The following is a 15,866-nucleotide window of genomic DNA, read 5'->3' as shown; positions in this document are numbered from 1 at the left end:
TCATCTCTGAATATCAACTCCCATCATCTCTCAACATCATCTCCCATCATCTCTCAACATCAACTCCCATCATCTCTCAACATCAACTCCCATCATCTCTCAACATCAACTCCCATCATCTCTCAACATCAATTCCCATCATCTCTCAACATCAACCCCCACCACCTCTCAACATTAACTCTCATCATCTCTCAACATCAACTCCCATCATCTCTCAACATCCACCTTCATCATCTCTCACCATCAACTCCCACCATCTCTCAATATCGGATCCCATCATCTCTCGACATCCACTCCCATCATCTCTCAATAACAGCTCCCATCATCTCTCAACATCAGCTCCCATCATCTCTCAACATCAGCTCCCATCATCTCTCAACATCAACCCCATCATCTCTCAACATCAGCTCCCATCATGTCTCAACATCAACTTCCACCATCTCTCAACATCTATTCCCATCATCTCTCAACATCAACTTCCACCATCTCTCAATATCAACTCCCATCATCTCTCAATATCAACTCCCATCATCTCTCAACATCAACTCCTGTCATCTCTCAACTCCGATTCCCATCACCTGTCAACATCAACTCCCATTATCTCTCAACATCAACTCCCATCATCTCTTAACTCACTAGGGATTTGTATCCCAGAGACCTATGGGAGGCTGCATACTGCCGATCCCTATCCATGGCCTCAAACAAGCTCTAACAATTCATTTTGTAATGTAGTAATCATATATTCTGCCTATTCACGTTAATTCTCCAATATCCTTTCATCTCTGCACACCCCCCGCTATTCATCCTGATGCATTTTGCTCTTTGTTCCTCACTTTAATTGAATGAAAAGCGCTCTTGATCCTCATAACATAAAGCCCCTGTTTTAACTCTGGGATTGGGAGGGATTTGCCCAGGCCGAGAGATATTTAATGCAGGGCCGTCCCCTGGGTTTTGACAGGTGGCTTTAACTTGCTTCACATGTGTTCCTGCCCCAGGCTGGGATTATTAGTAGCTGGAAGGTCTTTGTACATAATAGAGAATGTCCAGAATGACTGCATAAACACCCCCTTTAAAAAGCAAGTTGATTTGTGGCTTTAAAATAGTTATGGAGTATTTCGGTGTCCCGTTTAGTCCCTGGGTAACGAAAGAGCAACCTGGAGGAAAGTCGAAAGTTGCCCATGTCTGAGATTCTATATCAACATGGTGGTGAATCTGCTTTCTGTTTTAACTGATGACCGAGAGGTTGGAGGTTTGAATTCAGGGAGAGCGTGGATGAGCTCCCCCTGTCAGCTCCAGCTCCCAATGCAGGGACATGAGGAAAGCCTCCCACAAGGATGGTAAAACATCAAAACATCCGGACATCCCCTGGGCAACTTCCTTGCAGACGATCAATTGTCTCACATCAGAAGCCACTTGCAGTTTCTCAAGTCGCTCCTGACACATTTTTTTAATATCCAGAGGAGCTGTCCAAAGTTCTGAACTCTTTCCCACAACCAGAACCCTTAACAGCTCCTTTAAAGCTTAAATTTAAAACCTAAGCCAAATTCTTTACCTGTTAACATGGGAGCTGTTACTTGCTGCTGATTGATTCCATCACAATTAAACAGTTTAATTATTTTTGTATGTCTTTCCTTGCAATAAATCCAGGAACACTAATGCAATGTGATGAGAGGATTCTTTTCTTCTTCATCCGTGTTTCAATATCTTACCTTAAGCTGTAAGGAGGAGAGGTGGGTAATACATTTGCTGTTGTTGTTGTTGCCTTGTGAGCCTAATGGATTTTTATTTGTGAACCATTTTAAATGCACATCGGAAACTAAAGCAGTGTTCTTTTTCAGATGCCGGTCTACCATAATCCCCATGTTATCTCATCATTAGAAGTTACTAGCAGAGTCTGACTGGAATTTCAGCCTGACAACACTTAGGGTCTATCTACATTGTAGAATTAATTCAGTTTAACACCACTTTAATTGCCATGGCTCAAAGTTATGGATTAATGGGAGCTGTAGGTTTTCAAGTCTTGTAGTCTTCTCTGGCAAAAAGCACTTGTGCCTCATCAAACCATTACTCCCACGATGCCTTAGCATTGAGCCATGGCATCTAAAGTGGCATCAAACTACATTAATTCTACAGTGTAGATTCACCCTCATACCTTCCACACCTCAATGGATTAAATAGTTCAGTTTTCCCTTAACAGTAAGCCCATGACTCTCATAGGAAGCCAAAAATAACATTGTCCAGTTGAAGTTAGTGAAATCGATTCAGTCATCTTTGAAAAGTTCAGTAATCAATGGAAGGTAATATTTTCTTTCACAAACCATTGTATAGCAAGATTTATAGTTCTTCAACTCAGGCCCTCCTGCAACACCACCCACCTCAACCCTGCAGCCATAAGCAAAGACAATGAGAAGCAACACATTTGAAATATAGAGATCTCTTATTTATTAACAGACAAGAGTACTGCTTGGTCAAATACATCAATATTAAAACTGGTTTCAAAAGGGGAACGGAGGGCGGCTTTCAAAGGACAGCACCACTAAAAAGGGTGGTTGAGAGGACTGTCGGGGAATAGAAACAACACACACCAAAGTTACAAAGCCTTCTGCACTTTACACAAGCCCTTCAGTCATGACAGTTAAACTTCAAGGTGGCCTATTTTCACTGCTGTGGACATGTTGACCTTGGCATCTCCATGCTAGCCGATGCCAAATAAAAGCAGAGGATAGATGTTAGCAGGGAAAAGGAATTGTGAGAAAGGTGAATTTGCTTGCAGGGCACATTGGATGGAAATACAACACAGCACTGACCGACAACTCAATGTCACCCGTCTTCTATGGACACCCTCTTGATCTACTCAAGGGTGTGGATGGTGCTAGCAGATAATGAGATGGTGTTTGAGCTACTTGAAATGAACAGTCATTTGCGTGACACATTACACAGTACCTCCTTGTGGCTCGGCAGTAACCATGATCTGGAATGCTTCTCTTCTCTTTTGACATTAACAAAATGAAAACCAAAGGGATGTGATGGCTTTGTTTGACACAAGATTGATCTGGAAAGGTCAACCGAGAAGGGACCATCTAAAATGACATGGATGGATATGGAATCCTATCAACACTGCAACTATAAAACACATCAGTTAGCAACATATCAATATGGCCACCATGTCCCTCAGATGGCCAGCTAACCTGGGTCTAGTCTTTCTTTCTTTCTTTCTTTCTTTCTTTCTTTCTTTCTTTCTTTCTTCTTTTTTGGTTTAATCTTTGATTCCTGCTCCACAGTGTGGAAGGAGATTAAGATCTACATCTCCCCAAGAAGCTATTAGTAACAACATTTCCATGGTTACAAATCTGACACTGGATCTATTAGGATCTGCATAGCTTTAGGTATTATCATGGGCTTATTGATGAAATGAACAGGATCCATTTACATTTTTAATAAACAAAGCATGAAGCAGTAATTAATTTATGGGGACTTTCTTTTTGAACGCTTGAGTGTACTCACTTACCGGTATGTGATTAGAGTATTATTTCCTATTTTGAAGGAAATTAATTTTAGATTTGACACTCATCACTGGGTAGTGATCCTTACCTGTTAACACTAATGATCAACAGATATACTCAAAGCCCAAAAAAGTTGAAAATCCAGGTTGTCTTTGTAAATCAAGATAAACCTTTGGGCTATAATATTCACAATCCTTACCATTTATTTGTTATGATTAGTAGGCTGATTAAAAAAAACCTTCGAGCCTAAACATCTGTGTAGAAAAGATTCCTTCCATTATGCTAAGCTCAGCTGCGCTCAAAGAATACCACTAGGAGCTAGGTTTCATTTAAAATCTAATTTTCTTTACATTTGGATGAAACAAAGCATACCAGCTAGACTTGTGGAGCCTAGAATACATGTAATTTGACAGTGGATAAAATTCATATGTTAAACCAACACTTTTTTATTTCCCTGGACTGCCACTGCACAATTCCCACCTCTATAAAATCTGAGGAAAAAAATAATGCGAAAACTGACTTGAAGAATTAAAGACATTGGTTTGAGAATCCCCCAAGAATGCTGTAAAAGTTATGTAGTTTGTGAATGAACTGGTGGCCAATCTTCTTCTTTTTTTCAAGCACTCTGGCCAGCATAATCCACTGTCGAACAGCTCTTACCACCCGGAAGTTCTTCCTAAGGTTTGGGCGGAATATTTAGGTAGTATATTGTTTTCCATATTTTCTCATAATTTTTGTCTTCTGTTTCTGTCAAGGGTCTTCTTGTAGAGCTGCCACATTGAGAACTGGAGACAGCTCCTATCCTTTTAATAGTTATGTAGAAGAGAGCATTTCAGAAGACCATTGCTTGTTACCTGGTTGCCTGACAAGCTGAAACTCCCTTTTCTATGCAACCATTAAAGAAACAGAAACCACCTCCTGTTTTCCATCTGGCAACTCTATCTAAAAGCACTCAGTGTGGGGGAACTGATTAAAGAAGGAATAACTGCACCTTTAAAGCCAGGATGAGAGAGTTAGATAACGTAATACTCCAAAGCAATTTATTATTAACTCTTCCTGAATATGAATCTATGAAAGTTATAACTTTAGTTACCCACGTTCCTGGGAATAAGTGCCATTGAATTTAGTGGGACTTAACTATATGAAAACATATATAGCAGTGGTTCCCAAACTGTGGTCTGTGGACCACCAGTGGTCTGCAAGAACTAAAATATGGTCTGTGGCCTCACCATTACTACATCATTGCAACAAGAGCAGCTGGTCTCGCAAAACTCTCTTACAATGGCGAGGCTTAATAAATATGGTTTTCTGTGGGCAAGCAGATGGAGACTACTGGATGGCATATGTTCTGTATCAGAAATTAGAGCTGATGTGGTCTATCCAAGGCAATTTTCTGAAACAGTACCCCAAATAATTAAACCGAATCTGAAGTTGACCAAAAATTGATTCATACCTTTTAGTACCTTTTGGTACTAATATTGGAGAGTGGTCCCTGGTCAAGTGGTTCCTTGTCAAAAAGAAAAAGGTTAGGAACCACTGATATATAGGAATACATTGCAAGATTTAGAAACTTCCTATTCCCCCTCCCCACAAGAGGATTTTGAAAACGTAATACTGTTCTACCTCCCCAAGAAGAGAAAGGCATCAAATGCATTTGCTAATCCCAAACAGTACATTAACAGAATAAAAAAAATTACAAGTATGGGCTTCTCAAGTTCTTACTGAATCTAAGGATCTGCTGAAGCCATTGATGAAGATGAAAATGATGGTGATGAAGATTAGTATATCATTCTAACAGAAAGGGAGTGGTGGGATTTTAATCCCATAAGTATGGTATGACCAAGGAGTAGGTAAATGCATCAAAAAAGGGTATAAGGTAATTCTAATTCAGACCATATTAAAAGGATTTCAAGTTGTCCCAAATAGAGATGGCAACTTTCTTTGAAAACTGGACCTCATCTGTAACTCACAAGATTAAGAAATGTTTCTACAACCTAATGGTCTCTCTCTCGCTGAGTTCCATGGATTTAACACTTAGGTGAACTTCAGATTTATGTTAGATATAAAATCTATTGTAAACGTACAGTGAATGAGAAATTTTCTTCCATATTAATAGCTATAGTTCTAAATTGAGTTCCTACGCAGAACTCAAATATGGTATCCTTTTAAAATTAAGGAACACATCTAAAGTTAATTTTGGGATGACAACTTGCAGCATCCTCTAGTCCACATATCTGAGCAGCTCTGACATAAAAGCTTTCTCAGAATTTTGTTCAAAATTCAGATTCCAAATGTGATTTTTGAAAATTTCACGCAAATACTTGGATTTGGGGATCAAATGTTTGAAGTTTCAAATTAATTCTTCAAATGGTTGGAAATTCTTTAAAACAATTTTGTTGCTAATGTGAGTTTACTTACTAAATAAATTGCCCAGCAAATTAGCTAGAGTTAGAGAATTACTTACAGAATTACAAAATATTTTTTGCAAAACCCGTACTTTTGTAGCATTGCCACAGCAAAGGAGAATGGATTGTAAACATTTTTTCAGCCTATGTAAAACCATTGTAAACCAGCTGTAAATCCTAGAGTAAACATCTGGATAATTGCTCTTTGTCATTTATAAAATGTGTCAAACATCAAACTCATTGCAGTTGTAATAATAAACCAGGCTTAAGCTTGTAGCAAAAATGTAAACTTGTTTTCAAGATAGCAAAATTATTACAAGTTGGGTAGTAAAACACTAGTAAATCTGTACTTATCTCGTCCACTTAAAGCTTATAGCAAATTTTGTGTAATACCCATATCAAATATTTAATAAATATGCTGTTAAGCAGGTACTGTAAAATTGGACAATGGCTATGTTAAAACTGCTATAAAATCTAAATTATATCAATATAAAATAGGATAAACTATATATGAATAGTTTAATACATTGGCTGATGGATGTTTAACACTCTACTATGCTTAAACATTAAAACTGAAAAAAAATCATGTTAATTTTGCAGGTGAAACTAAGGCCCCTTCTACACTGCCCTATAAAATCCAGATTATCTGCTTTGAGCTGGATTATATGGCAGTGTAGACTCATGTAATCCAGTTCAAATCAGATAATGTGGATTATCTGCTTTGATAATCTTGATTATAAATCAGTGTAAAAGGGGCCTAAATTACCAATTTATACTAAAGTTTAGTTGAGTATCTAGTTTTTATACACCAAATAAGCATGTTAATATAAGGTATTAAAGTAATTAGCACTACTACCACACACTTCCTAGAGTTCTGTAATTTAAACTCACACATTTTATATTTTAAGTCTTATCCCTAACTAATAGTGTTTTGGGTTTTCTAAGGCGATCCAAATTTTAAATGTTTTATAGCACAAAAGACCAACAATTTAATGTTTTTGTATGAATCAGTTTCATATTCTGAAATACGTACCATTGGATTCAATAGACATACTCTCAGGTAAGTGGGTATAAACTGCAGCCTTGGTCACAATGTAAAGCTATTTTCAAGTTTTCTATTTTCTATGTTTTCAAACATTTTTTTCTAAATGTTCAAAACATTTCTGCTATGCTTTTTAACTTTGCATCTTGCTTTCCAGGTATAACACAACATCTAAGGTTATATAGTTGACGTAATCAGAAAACAAATATATTAGTAAACCTGTTGTAAACACATCTGTAGATATTGTTTACAACCGATTTCCAACTGAGGTCTAGTTTTCAAACATGGCACCATAGAACATTAGCCAAAACGTGTACAAAATGGTTTCACTTAAAGACACCGGTAGCAAATCTATAGGTTCAAAGGGATAAACAGTAGGTTTATTTGAGACCTATGGCAGCATGGTAACATATGATCCAATAATTTTAAGTATTTTTCTGTGTTGAAAGGTAAGCCCACCTGCTAATGAGGGTCAGAATTGAAGTGCATTACTCATATCTGAAAGCAAAATATCTAAACTTGTAAAATTTGCTTTGTTAGCTTCATAATAAACCTGTATTAAACCTCTCTCCTGTCTCCAACTACTATGTAAGCTTCCTTCCTTTTTTTACACAGTGGATAAAAAACAGGATTTACTCTTGGAAGATTTTTTTTCAACAGGAAATGGCTCTGAGAGAAGAGACAGGCTCACAGGCTCCCCCCTCCACACACACATACGCATTTTCAGGGGCGCCTCACCCACACACTCCCATGCGCTCTGGACGGGAGACAGAATTGTTGCCGGGTAATTCGGCCAGCAACCAAGGGGCATCAAGAGGTCTTTATGCCAACCGCTGCGTCCACTTCTTCTTCGGGCTGCAGGGTGTGCCACTGGGCAATGGGCCGCCGAGGGTTGGCCAGCATGTCGGACCAGTGGCGAAGCTCTGCGCCTGTAGCATTGCAGCCCACAAAGACCTTTCCAATGGCTTCGTTCTTGCCGAGCTTGTCATAATCCAGGACCGTCAGAACAACCTGAACTTTCTGTAAAGGGAGAAGAATTATAATTGCAATCATATGAAGAATCATAGGTAGAATGCAGAGGTTTAACCATAGCATCATAGAGCTGGAAGTGACCCAAGGACCTCCAATCCAAACCCCTGCCAAGCAGGAACACACAATCAAAACACTTACTGCCAGGAAGTGCTTCCTAATGTTTAGGTGGAAGCTCTTTTCCTGCTACTTGAATTCATTGCCCCATGTCCTCGTCTCCAGAAAAAAACAGAAAAAAAGCTTGCCTTCTCTTCAACATGATAGCCATTCAAATATTTGTACACATGGCAATCATGTTCCTCTCCACCTTCTTTTCTTCAAGCTAAACATACCCATCTCCCTCAGCCTTTCCCAATAGGCTTTCCCAATCTTTGATTTTTTTTGTTTGCCCTTCTCTGGACACATTTCAGCTTATCAATATCCTTCTTGTAGTGTGGTTCCCAGAACTGGACACGGTATTCCATCCCTTCTCCCTCCTGCCATTTCTAAGCCTAACTACAACCCTCACTTTCAACTTCACTTTCTCCTTCTTGAGTTATCAATGACTGTTTGGTATACAAGTTGAGGATTCCTTACTCAAAATATTTGGGACCAGAAGTGTATTGGACTGGGTTTTTCAGATTTTGAAATACCTATAGATGCATATACTGTACATATCTCAGAGATGGGAGTCTAAATGTAAAATTCATTTATGTTTTATATATACCTTATACAGGAAGCGTGAAGGTAATTTCTTACAACATGTTAAATAATGTTCTGTGAGTTTTCCAGGCTATATGGCCATGTTCCAGAATTGCCATATATCCCAGAAAACTCACAGCAACCCAGTGATTCCAGCCATTAAAGCCTTTGACAACACATTGAACATTTGTGTACATTGGACCATCAGAATGCAAAGTGGCACTATATAAGACACCCATGTGGACAATTTCGGGTTTTGGATGAAAGATGCTCAGTCTATATTCTAGGATAGTGTGTTATAGGAAATTAGAGGAGATATGAAAAAGGATGTAAACCTCAGACTAAGCTAATAACTTCTCTGCTGAGAACTGCATCTTCTCTCCTCTATTATGCAATAGCTTCAAGTCCCAGAGTGCCACCAAAAAAGTTCAGTTTTCCCATTTAAGATGGGAAAGATTCAAGTAATTTATCTGGGATGAGATTGGGACACTTGGCATTCATGGCCGCCTATCTTCCCAGTTCCTTAAAAGCTCTTCAAAAGACTAGCATCAAGGAATACTTTAAACATACTCCAGAATTTGCCAATTCCATTAGGATTTGCAGAACAGACTTCTTTCTCCATATAGAGATTTATTCGAGATTCAAAAACAGGAGCAAACATAGCATGTTCCTGTTCACGGAGAAGAATTTGGAATATTTGAAAATCTTTCTCATAGACTTCTTCCAAGGAGGAAAAATATTTGTTATGTAAGTGGTATTACAGAGTGTCATTTGACAAATTTACAAAGACTCACATTGGTTACATAAGCCAGAATGTGGAAGGACGCGAGACTCTATAGCATGATGCCATGTCTAACAGCAAGCTAGTGAGCTATTTGAACATGGAATAGAAATGACAAAAAATAGTGTGGGACTATGTTCAATTGACCCCATGATTATGGCACTCCCTTTTCAAGGAGGCTAATCTGATCTTTGTATTACCAAGCAAATACATTTCTACTCAGAATAGATTTTGACTACGGATGGATTGCTACAGATAAGGTGCCGAAAACAAAAATAACAGTAACTATTTGTTTATTACTTATTACTGCTATCATTCCCACTATTTTTTCCAATAACATCGCTATTTTAGAGGTTCTACAGGTATTTTCATCTCTGTTTTCATATTATCAAATTATAGCAAGTTTAATGGAATTTTAATTATTTGCAATTTTTATTTTTTTTCATTGGTTCTTAAAAATATGCAGAAGACTCTCCAATATTGCAGAATCCCTACATCTTCTAGTATGACTCCTAAAAAAAAGCTGGGCGGGGGAGTTTACAAGTACCTAAAGAAGCCTAGAGAATCTCTTGATCCTTCAGCACAACTTTATGGTCAACTTCTGCTGGAGAATCTAGAGATTCGTAGAAACAACACATTAATCAAATTCACGAATAATTGAATTCCTAAAAGTTAAACACATAAATCTGGAAGGCTGACTGCATTATGTATAAATTGCATTGTATCTCAGTTCTGAAAGAAAGTTGGGTTATATCAAATTAAAAACTAACTATATCTGCTTGCTGGGGTTCAAAGTAATATGCAAATTACCATGCAAGTTTAAAAAACAAGCAATTTCTCTCCATTTAAAAAAATACAAATGTTTTGAACATGCAATGTCAACTTTTGGCAAGGTGAAAATAATCTGGGAATGTTATCACCATATTCCAAATCAGGATAGGCATCGTATAAGTGAAATGGGAGATTAGGGGTCCTTCCACACAGCCATATAACCCAGATTATCAAGCAGATAATCCACAATATCTGCTTTGAACCAGGTTATCTGAATCCACATTGCCATATATTCCAGTTCAAAGCAAATAATGTGTGATTTTATTCAGCTGTGTGGAAGGGGCCTCAGTTCACACTGCCATGTAATCCAGTTCAATGTGGATTTTATACAGCTATGTGGGGCCCAGGAAAGGAGGCTTACCTGGATCTGTTCAAAAGGCACCTCAAAGCTGAAGGACTCATTATAATAAGGATTCAATGTATTCTTCTTTATGGTTGTTTTCTTCTTCTTAATACGTTTTCCTCCCTGCATGAGATGAATTTTAACATAGGGGTCTGGAATGGGAGTTGGGAAGGAGAGATTGAGATAGGGAATGCAGAAAGAGAAAAGGAAACATTAGAGTCATGGTGACGAACGATATGCTCCAGAAGAAGAGAATGAGGGAGTGAAGTGCCTTCAGGCAGCACTTCCAGTAACATTTTCGTATTACACAAATTACAGTGGTATTTCCACCTTTAACTGCCACGGCAGCATCCTATGGAGCCATGGGATTTGTGGATTAGTGAGAACTCTTCCTTCACCATCCCAATATGGTAGGGACATAAGGACTTTAAGACCAAGCCTTTTGGGGTTTTCTTTAATCTTTCCTCTTTTTCTCCACCCTTATTGCCTTTTGCAACACCATAAACTTTGCATAACATACCCTTTTGTGATTTTTAATGATTGCCCAAATGTATTAATTTAATATGTACCCTGAGAATTGGGAAATTAGAAATTGGGAGAAGAAAATGCCTATGGAGAGCAGCTAGGTCCCAATGCTCTCATCCTTTATATATTTTAGTTTATCACAATGGTAACCTCTTACCTGAAAGACCTCCCACATCCATCTTTTTGAGGTTTTTGGCTTCCAGGACTATCACGGTCAGCTTCCCAGCTGTAGGGACATACCGGAGTGAAAAGCAGACATCCCCCAACTTCTCATGCTGAAGGAAGACAAACAGGACAGATTCTGAGCTGGAATCAAGGCCAGCCTGAAATATTTTCAGTGGCAGCTATTAAGTCTGTTCTAGGCCTTAGCCTAAACTGTGCTATCCAAGGTTCTGAAATTCTGTACCAAAACAGAGTAGGCACTTTGGATAGATCCTTTAAAGTTAAGGCAAGTACAAGAGTAGACTCATTGCTCAAATTACACGGAATATTCAAATTGCCACTGGACATTTCACTGCAAGAGGACAAAGAAACAGTACTCTTGCTCTACATGAAGAACTACTTGTTAGTCAAATTATAGTAAAATAAAATTACTCCCCCCACCCAAAAATTAACTTATCCATGGGTCAGTGTAAGAAGTATGCTTTAACTCTTATAAAAATGGGAATCATCTCCATTTTTGTGTGGAATGGAAAAAGGCAAGAGTTTAGTTTTTCCTGGAAGAATCTAAAAGAAGCACCATTCCCATCTTCTCATTTTACCATGGTATCACATATTGCTTTTTTAAAAGCTGTTTCCATGCAAAAATTGCCTCCATCTTTTCAAAGTTCTTCAAATGTACATCAACACACACCAAACACTTTGTGGCAAATGGGATATAAATGAATACATCAATACAAATCCACCACTCAGAGCTCCCAATGCTCTATTTTCCCTCCATTTCCTTCTCCAAAATGCTGATAGGGGATGATATGACATCTCTTCCAGTTGCCATGTTGGAGAGGAAATAGACCAAGAAGTACATTCGATCCTTTTCCCATGTCAGGAGTGACTTGAGAAACTGCAAGTTGCTTCTGGTGTTAGAGAATTGGCCATCTGCAAAGACGTTGCCCAGGGGACTCCAGGATGTTTTGATGTTTTACCATCCTTGTGGGAGGCTTCTCTCATGCCCCTGCATGGGGAGCTGGAGCTGACAAAGGGAGCTCATCCGCCTCTCCCCAGATTCGAACCTGGGAAGTCGGACTTGGCCACGGTGGTCCACGCTCTGGTCACATCCCGGATTGATTACTGCAATGCGCTCTACGTGGGGTTGCCCTTGAAGACAGCCCGGAAGCTTCAGATGGTCCAGCGCTCGGCAGCCAGGTTGCTAACTGGAGCGGCACTCAGGGAGCACACCACTCCTCTGTTGAGCCAGCTCCACTGGCTGCCAATCCGCTACCGGGCTCAATTCAAGGTGCTGGCCTTAGCCTATAAAGCCCTAAACGGTTCTGGCCCCGCTTACCTCTCCGAACGCATTTCCGCCTACGAACCGACTAGAACATTAAGATCGTCTGGGGAGGCCCTGCTCTCGATCCCGCCTGCGTCACAGGCACGCTTGGCGGGGATGAGAGACAGGGCCTTCTCAGTGGTGGCCCCTCGGCTATGGAATGCCTTGCCAGCTGACATCAGACAGGCACCTTCGTTGCTGGCGTTTCGGAGAATGGTCAAGACCTGGCTTTACGAACAAGCGTTCGGCTAAGCAATGCAACTAACTAAGGAAGACGGTAACTGAACATAGGAACGGCACAATGACTATGAGAATGGATCTGACTTTAACGGAGGCGCTATATATGTTGTTTGTCGATTTGTCTGTCTATGTTAATTGTTGTGGAGCGACGTTGTCGTCCCGGTTGTTGTATTGCCGTGTTTTTAATTGCACTGTAAACCGCATTGAGTCGCCTGTCAAGGGCTGAAATATGCGGTATAAAAGTGAAGCAAATAAATAAAATAAATAAACCTTCAACCTGTCACTCTTCAGTCCTGCTTGCATAAGTGTTTAATCCATTATACCATCAGGGACTCCAGTACATTAGATGGGAGCAGCTCATGGACGGTGGAGCAGGGCAGAATTGATCCCATGCAATTGTCAACCCTAACATTAGCTAATGCTACTGCTTCTCTCTCCTAATGATAGAGCCATGCTAGATTGACAGAAAAGCTTCTGGAAATGACCTCCATATACAGGGAGGGGAAGAATGTAGTGGAGCCTCTCCTATAAACACTTTTTTTAAGCTACAGAACTAGCACCAATCCTGCTGGAATGCTGATTCTGCAATCAGAATCTCATGCTTGCTTCCAACTACTGTTGCTGAGTCTTTCAAACTATCATAGCAATAGAATGGAAGATTTACATGAACATTTAGATGGTCCTGCCAGTGACTGAGCATTAGTACCTACCTCTTCCTTCTCTGCTGATTGTAAGTCCCGCCACTCTTCAATCACATGTGCCAGATCTACAGTGTTCATGGGAATACGGATCTCACCGATGGCATCATGCTTGGAGAAGCGGTCAAAGTCATAGACAGACATGACGAGGGTCTTGCCACCCAGCTCTGAGTAGGGAACCTAAATGACAAACACAAGGAATAATGGATTGAAGAAAGCCACTCTTGATTGAAAGGTTATTGGTTTTGTTGAAGTGTCACTAGCTCTCTAAAGGACCGTAGTCTTCTAAATGACCTTACAGAAGATTTGAGATCTTCAGGGAAGGCCCTTCTCCCGATTGTACCATCCATGCAGATACACTGTTTTGACCTTGGGAGAAGGTCTGTTTGGTAGCTGCTGCAAAGTTTTGGAAATCTCTTTGTAGAATTGATTGACTGGCTTCCTCCATGATGCTATTCAGTTTTTTTGTTTTGTGGAAGTTTTTAATACTACACTGTATTGTCCACATCTTGCCTTTTAACTGATTTGTTTTTACATTGTTTTTTGTTCTATTGATATAGATCTTTCTAGCCTTTGTACACATCACTAGTTCAATTTGAACTTTTCTTTGTAACTATTTTATGTTTTGTAAGCCACCTTATAATTCAAGGAAGAAAAAAAGGAGGTAATAAATGGAGTAATGAATGAAAGGAGTGTGATGTGAGATAGAAAAATGAAGATTCATGAAGGATGGAGAGAGCTTAAAGCTATAAATGAAGGTGACATTTGAGAAGAACAATGCACAACATATTTCTGGAGCTTTGGGGAAAAGGGAAAGCAAGGGAACCTTACCTTAAATGTGAAGGACTCATTAAACGTGGGGTTGAGAGTTTTGCGATGGACTTTGGTCTCATATTTTTTCTTTTTCTCTGGGAGCAGGAAGACTTTGACATAAGGATCAGAGGTACCTCCAATGTCCAATGCTGGCAGGTCAGCAGCTTGTATAATGCCCACTACCAGCTGTGGAAAGGTGCAAACATAGGCAAACATTAGATGGGTTGTCATGAGTTAGTTATGACATGAAGGCACACCACCACAACAAGAGGGCATCCTATTGCAGAAAATGACCTTCCCCCAAAGGATGACCAGTTCGAATCCAGTTTAAAGATAAAAGAGGCATAAAGACAGAGAGATATGGGTATTTAAGCCGCCATCCACAGTCAACAATTGGGAAGCAGACTGAGCTAGCAAGCAGGTCATTTGATCATGGTCCTCCTTGTGACAAAGGGATGTAGTATATTTCTATTTAGATCAGAGCAATTGTTTTACAACTTGCACCTATACATAAAATGGTGTAGTATAATATAGTAATATATGATACTGATATTGTACTATGCTAATAATATAATATATTGTATGTATATATATCTTGTAAGCCGCTCTGAGTCCCCTTTGGGATGAGAAGGGCGGCATATAAATGTCGTAAATAAATAAATAATCTCTCTATCTCTCTATCTATAAATGTAATGTTGTGGGATTAACATAACTCAAAACCACTGGACCAATTGACACCAAATTTGGACACAATACACCTATCAGGTCAACAAGTGACCGTCACTCATAAAAACACTGAAAAACACAGCAGAAGGGACTTTAAAAGCAAAAAAAAAAAGACATTACAACGCATGCGCAAAACCACATATATATACACAAACACACATATGCACAAATATATACACACACAAAACACAAATACACAGACTGGGCCACAGCAACGTATGGCAGGGGATGGCTAGTAAATAAATAAACAAACATGTAGATATGTACATTTATGTGTATTTTGGCACTCTTTTCCAGTGCTGCAGTGCCTTATTTGCTTGTTTTGTGAGTGGCTAACCTGGTCTGTTCCAGACTAAAAAGGGAACAAGCATTGACCATTCCCACCTGTGTGCTCTGAAAGTCATAGTCAAGTGAGTATTGGAGTTTCCCCAGCTTTTCCTGTGGCTTCTCCTCTTTGGGCTCCTGCAGCAGTGATGGGTCCAAATCTTCTACCTCGGGCTGAACCTAGAAGAAAGACGGAAAAATGAGCAGGGAAGCCAACAAGTCTTCCTTTTGCTTACATGGAAAATAACAAAGGCAAATGTTATAGTGCCAAAAACTTCGTGATATGCAGACTTAAAATTCTATTGCTTAGCTTGGGATGTGGCACGCAAGTGTAAAAGGTCAACAAGTAGACTAAAGATATGGGTGGAAAGGTGAATTCATGTGGCAGATTTTCTCCATGAGCATGATTAAAAATTCAATTCAATTCTGAAGGGGATCC

The 15,866-nt window shown here is 39.4% G+C and overlaps 1 protein-coding gene across 4 annotated transcripts in view; it reads right to left on the bottom strand.

Annotated features, from left to right (window-relative positions):
• Positions 1 to 2,418: 2,418 nt before the first annotated feature.
• Positions 2,419 to 15,866, bottom strand: part of SYT5 (synaptotagmin 5) — a 51,476-nt gene continuing 38,028 nt past the window's right edge. For all 4 annotated transcript variants that reach the window (XM_060780466.2, XM_060780464.2, XM_060780465.2 and 1 more), the window contains 6 exons: positions 15,488 to 15,607; positions 14,396 to 14,563; positions 13,577 to 13,744; positions 11,298 to 11,415; positions 10,634 to 10,767; positions 2,419 to 7,970 (listed from right to left, as the gene is read on the bottom strand). In XM_060780466.2, coding sequence (XP_060636449.1) covers positions 7,761 to 7,970; positions 10,634 to 10,767; positions 11,298 to 11,415; positions 13,577 to 13,744; positions 14,396 to 14,563; positions 15,488 to 15,607 — 918 coding nt within the window. In that variant the 3' untranslated portion in view covers positions 2,419 to 7,760. The remainder of the gene's footprint in view (positions 7,971 to 10,633; positions 10,768 to 11,297; positions 11,416 to 13,576; positions 13,745 to 14,395; positions 14,564 to 15,487; positions 15,608 to 15,866) is intronic.

Source organism: Anolis sagrei, chromosome 6, assembly GCF_037176765.1.
Source record: "Anolis sagrei isolate rAnoSag1 chromosome 6, rAnoSag1.mat, whole genome shotgun sequence".
In the NCBI taxonomy this organism is placed as follows: domain Eukaryota; kingdom Metazoa; phylum Chordata; class Lepidosauria; order Squamata; family Dactyloidae; genus Anolis; species Anolis sagrei.
This window is presented reverse-complemented; position numbering and strand designations above follow the sequence as displayed.